Here is a 6,091-nt window from a genome sequence, read left to right as displayed (position 1 = left end):
GCACAACTCTTTTTTTCCACTTTCTACCCCTTTCAAAGTTGGTTGATGCTACAGGTACGGACCCGTACCTGTAGCATCTGTACTAGAGGTACGGACCCGTACCCGTAGCATCTGTACTAGAGGTACGGACCCGTACCTGTACCATCTGTACTAGAGGTACGGACCCGTTAAGGTCACTGAAGAGCTGGCGCCGGTTAACTACTATTTGCTGCACATTACAGGCAGTTTATATGAATGACTTTGACGGCGAACATTGTATAATTTAACCAAAAATACACCGTCTCCTCTCATACTTTATACAATGTAGTTTTTATGCTTTTAGACGCGTGTCTAAATTGTTTGAAGTCCAGTTCCTATTAATTAGTTTACCGCGTTCAGTGGTGGAAGCGGCTGACGAACTCCATTGCAAATGTTCCCATTTAATTTCGGACGCTAATTTACAAGATAAAATTAAGGATGTCGAATATGAAACAAACACTGGTGAATGGTGAGGAGCAGCTCTTTAATTCGGCATGAATTAAAAAAACCCACAAACTCGATTTACTGTGATATTGTGAGATTTGTTTGTGGTTATGTAACTTAGCCATTCAACAGAGTCCGCTAACATTAAAGTGACTGACGTGCAGTGTCTGTGTTGACAGACGTTGAAAATACGTCAGGGTTTTGTTTAGGTTGTTAATATGTAATAGTCTGTCGCTACTTTTGAAGATAAAAAAATACTTGTAGTTTGCTGGCTGTTAGTTCCGCCATTTGTTTTATTTGCTGTTTGTGCTTTATTAGAACAGGGCCACGTGAATAAAAAGTTTTGCTATTTTTAATAGTAGTTCTGATTTCAACCCCCAAATCGCTGTCCGTGAAAAAGTCAGATAATGATATTTATAAGACATTATGCATGATAGAAAAGAGAACAGCAGATGACTGATATGACAGGCTCAGCATGCAGATTCGCGTTCATCAGCCGGCTCATTAATATTCATGTACGTCTCATTAATATTTATGATAAGGTAAAGTGCCGTATCCGTAGGCCACAGGCTACGGGTACGGTCCGTATCTGTAGACACTACCATAAGCAATATGATCAAAATAGATTCCTAAAAATGGCCTTTGAACATTCTACTGTTACATATTATCTTATTGCACAATAAAACCATAGTAAAGATAGAAGCTCTTTATGGGAAATGCAGTATTTTATGGGTCTGTAATTTGGACAAGGCTTCCTGGAAAGATAAGGAAATGAGAATTACAGGGAGGATAAAAATTCCCCTGTCGGAAGTCATTACAAGACGTTAAGACTCCATTTAACCTTTATTTCAGCAATAATTTGTTCATTTTTCATTCATTACAGGAAACTTTTCTATTTCCATTTTCTATATTAGTAGAGTTTATTTGCAAAAACAGATAACTCCATTTTATAAATTTTCAGAAAACGGATTTTTTATTATTTACTTGAGATAATAATAATAACAGTAATAATTTATTTTTTCTCATTTTTTTCATGTATTTTTCTACTGAATCAAATCCACTCAACTTCAGTTTGATTGATATCATCTCAAGTAAACAGTAAAAAAACATTTTCTGAAAATTTACAAAAATGGAGTTATCTGTTTTTGCAAATAAACTCTTCATATATTGAATCACTTGGCCGTACAGAAAAGTTATTTGATTTTCTGTGCTTCGAACTCACTGATCTGACAGGTTTTTTTTTATTCTAGTTTCCAATAAAGTTTATTACATTGTTATATTTTTTATATGCTGGAAGACACATTATGATTGAAACACACAGGAAAAATGACTGCTGATTTTTTCCACTTTGAAACTGCAGTCTACCAATGACAGTATGAAAAACAGCAAATTAATCAAATAGGACTTTCTGTATCATTATTATTCTTCAGAATCAGTTTCCAGTTCGAACATGAGAGGACCTTTCGTACAGAATGCTACAACAGCACCACTGCATACCCATTCATTTCATTTCAGCTGCTTCCATTGGACAACCACAGCGGCCTTGAGCAATTCAAACCAAATACAAACAAACAAGTGCTGCAGGATCTAAATCATTTGCAAAGCTTGAAATATTAAGAGTGGTAATTTGCTGCCTAGAGGTCGTTGAAAATGGTGACACGTATATAGGGGAAGGAAGGACAAAATGGTGCTGTATACCCGGACTCTACATCTAGTGAGTCAGACTAGGGTGTTTCCCGCTGGAAATTTTAAAAACTCCATGTATTTTGCTCTGTGACTCCCCTCTAACAGCAATGTGGGCGCAAACTATGGTCTACCTGCAAGGGCATTTATTGCAATAATACAACTTGCGATTTTGTAGTTTTATAGTGTTTGAATTGAGTTGTCGGTCAGCTGGTGTGCTCTAGTGGCAGCATAGATCTGCACATTATAATGGAGGCAACTGGAGTAGTTATATTTCAACTATTATAGTGCAGGAAAGGACTATTTTGAAGGATAACGCTTCGAATGTATAACTTTGACAAACAAAGATGAGTTTGTAGGGTTTAAATCAATAACAGAAAAGTGCTAGTTACATTCTCAAAATACACGGTAAAAAATCCTGAAGGAAATTTTTGTGCCAGACATAGCTCAGAAATAAACGAAGGGAAAAAAAGGATAATGCAATGCCTATTAGAAAAACAATAATATAAAGTATGACACCTTACTGAAACAAAAGCAAGCTAACATAAGGATAGAATAGAAAAGTAAAACGTAATGCTAGCAATGATACTAAAGCAATATGACTTATTAAATTTTGATATTGTACCAAAATATTGCACATTATATCGACATAAGTTATTATAAGTTAGAGTAAGTGAAATAAAAGTAAAAACTACACTTATAAAAGCACTTAGAGCAGAGTTATAACCCACTTCTTTTGTTTTATATCAGCTTACGTTAGCTCTGTCTGTCGCTCTGTAGTGGAGAAGTTTCTGGATTGATCCGGTCAGCCCCGCCCCCTCCGCCTGATGCAACCGCCGGCTCCTCCGGTATATAAACCTCCGCTCTGAACGGGTTCCGCCGCTCAGCTCAGCTACTTGAAACTACATGGAGAAAACACACTGCAAACGTTCGGAGGAGACACTGGAGCTGAACAAACAGGAATCAGGATGGTGTATACCACGGCTTTGCTCTTCGGACACGGAGTTACCGTCCCGGCGGAGGAGAACAGCGTCGTAGAGATGATAGGAAAGTACTTCTGCCAGTTCACATCCCCGGGCACCAAGACGAACGGTGCCCGGCGGGGAAGCGTCGAGAGCTGCGATGAGAGAGACACTAACTCACCTTGTAAGTTGTTTTAAAAAAGCTAAGTATGTCTGTTTTTGTTTTTTGGTTAGTTTTACACACAAGTATAGACGGTATTTTTTTTAAAGAAAAAAGTTGCTCGTTTTGAGAACTTCTCTCTAATTAACTCCTACAGAGCCATAAAAAACATTTAAATATCAATGCGCGACAGTTAAATTAGCTACAAAGTGATAAATTAGAACTATTTAAATTGGCGGAACAGTTTATGAGCTCTCAGTGTGATGGGGATGAGTCTGATGTAACTGAGGCAGGTCTTGGATCAGCTGATTGCACTCTGGGCTGCCTCTGTCAGCTGCTGAGGCCAAACCTTTTTTTTTATTCTGATGACTCTAACTATCAAAGTGAAAGTTTGCAGGACGTTTCACATGATGAAATGTGTAGTCAGTGTTGCAGGGGTCAATTTGAAGCTTTTGTGGCTGCTTTTTTCTGGCACTTTAATCTCAATAATTTCTCTTTCGCTGAGACAGAACCCTGTGAAACTGAACAAGAAACTGTTGCCACAAACAAGGAAGTTGGCTGATTTTACAGTGGTTCAGGCTACGTCAACAGCTTGAGGTCACAGAATACTCTGAAAGAGTTTCTGGAAAAAATGCTTTCAGATTAAGAAAACAGAAGAACTGTAGACTGCAGTTAACAAACTGTTCAATCTAAATTGATCTCACTGTAATCAGTGTCCCAACATCCTGTGTTGTGCTCCGACTTCACCGCTCCTATTGCTAGCATACTTATTCAGTAGTAGTCATCATAATTAATGAATTAATCTAGTTTTGAAGGAAATGATCCCTGCTATCACATGCTGCTACAATATAACAGTTAATGTGTATCAGTTAAAAACTCACATCAGTCAATCACTAGTGTCAGCATGGATATTACACTTTTCTGAAAACAAGCATGTTGTAAACTAGTGCCACTTGTTCCTAACATCTTTATTTCTTTACACAGTAACTGACCTCAACATTGGTTTGGAGAATGATCAGCGTTTCCTGCAGCAGGGTGTGACCCAGCAGATCGAGCGCTGCCTGACAGAGGCCAAAGCTTCTGTCCTCTCCTGCCAGGTGCTGCTGCTGCCTCGCCACATGACCACCAGGGTTGGCCAGGACGTGGTTCGAGCCTCCGCTGATGAGCCCTGTGGGCTCCGGGGGGCCTCCATCACACTTTACGTCGAGAGCAAAGTTGGCCTGATGTCTGCGGGGAGTGTCTTCCCTGACCCGACTGTCACCCCGACCTTTGAGCTGTCTGTGGTCTTCAAGGTGGATGATGGCTGGCCACCACTCAAGCACATCTTGGATTCCAACAAGGTGCTGAGGCTCAGACCAGAGTACCGTCTGGTGAAGAGGAAGCTCTACTCCTCTGCCAGTCCTGTTGTTCATGATTTCAACTGGCAGTTAAGCTGAGAATGTTAACGTGTCGCACCTCTTATTTTTGCGTTTCAAACGTCCAGCCACATGCTTACGAGCCTTTCCTGGCGTGCACAGAAAAATGTTGGAGTTCCTGTGTTGTAATTTAACTCTAAAGATTGTTCCTCATGTCTTGTATGAATGTGTACTTTGACTGCTACTCTGTTGTAAATATTACTACAGTATTTGGCAGAGAACGGTTGAAAGTTGAACACTGTAAACATGCTAAATTCATTCCATGATTGGGCAGGTCTCAGTCCTGATGTGTTGTACCCTGTTATTTATGCAACTGTAAAATAAATTTTTTACACTGTCTTTGTCCTGTTTGCATTTGGGTAAGCCTCTGAGTTTCACACATATCTGTACTCGGTCATCAAGTAGTTGGATAAAAATGAATGTAGATCATACAAAGTAGGAAAGTCATTCAATCCTAAACATCAGTGACCTTCTGCTGATATGTTTGAAACATTGGGATAAGCTACAGATTTTTAAAATGGTGAAATTTTAACTTCATGTATCAAATATTATCCTAGCCTTACTGCTTTCTGCACATTAAACCTTGAGGCTGTCTAATAACCAGAAGTTTTCATTGTTTTCCTTCACATAACTGATTTTAAATCTGCAATATATGAGTGAAATTATCTTGAAAATATTTCTTGTTTTTGAATACAATAAATTTATTAATTCCCAAAGGGAAATTAAATAATATGGACATGTTAATTTTTCTGAGCCTTCTTTGTCGGCTGGAGAAATGGTAAACGTTACCTACTGTGCTTAGTGAATTCATCATCTATTGAAAAAGATGCTAGAAGACAAACTCTTCAGCAGTTCCTATAAACATACATGTACTTAAACTTCCAGCTTGTGGCACTAGTCTGGAAAGTTTACCTCTAACAATTTCCACAGTGATCATGAGAATAAATTTACCACTAAAGTCTTGCTCACATAAGCACAAAATATTAACATTAAATATATGAACACTACCAGTCAAAAGTTTGGACACATCTTCTCATTCAATGTTTTTTGTTTATTTTATACATTGTAGATTAATACTGAAGACATCAAAACTGTCAAAGAATTCATATGGAACTATGTAAACAAAAAGTGTTAATCTTCAGTGTTAATCTACAATGTAGAAAATAATACAAATGAATAAAAAGCATTGAATGAGAAGGTGTGTCCAAACTTTTGACTGGTAGTGTATGTCAAAGTATTACCATTTTTCCAGTTGAAAAATCCCACAGTTACAACAGATCGGTGTAATCAGTTATTTTATGCTGTCATCAGATGACCTAATGCAGCGACAAATTCCAAAGAAATGACAAAAAACTACGTGACAAGTCACCTCCAAGCCAGGTTTAAGCATACAGAGTGAGGTCCAAAAC

The 6,091-nt window shown here is 38.2% G+C and overlaps 1 protein-coding gene across 1 annotated transcript; it reads left to right on the top strand.

Moving 5' to 3' along the window:
• The first annotated feature begins 2,998 nt into the window (after positions 1 to 2,998).
• On the top strand, positions 2,999 to 5,021 carry si:ch211-39i2.2 (DNA damage-inducible transcript 4-like protein-like). Its single transcript, XM_022202970.2, has 2 exons — positions 2,999 to 3,291; positions 4,252 to 5,021. Exons 1-2 carry the CDS (start codon positions 3,114 to 3,116, stop codon positions 4,701 to 4,703), a joined length of 630 nt encoding a protein of 209 aa, XP_022058662.1. The 5' UTR covers positions 2,999 to 3,113; the 3' UTR covers positions 4,704 to 5,021.
• The last annotated feature ends 1,070 nt before the right edge of the window (positions 5,022 to 6,091 follow it).

This window comes from Acanthochromis polyacanthus, chromosome 10, assembly GCF_021347895.1.
Source record: "Acanthochromis polyacanthus isolate Apoly-LR-REF ecotype Palm Island chromosome 10, KAUST_Apoly_ChrSc, whole genome shotgun sequence".
NCBI lineage: Eukaryota > Metazoa > Chordata > Actinopteri > Pomacentridae > Acanthochromis > Acanthochromis polyacanthus.
Note: the sequence above shows the minus strand (reverse complement) of the source record. Positions and strands in the feature narration are given on the sequence as shown.

Bases quoted from the DNA above. Each gene is read 5' to 3' on its own strand.
- si:ch211-39i2.2 (XM_022202970.2), top strand. From the start codon at position 3,114: ATGGTGTATACCACGGCTTTGCTCTTCGGACACGGAGTTACCGTCCCG. The intron at 3,292-4,251 runs GTAAGTTGTTTT...TTCTTTACACAG, and splicing joins GAGAGACACTAACTCACCTT to TAACTGACCTCAACATTGGT.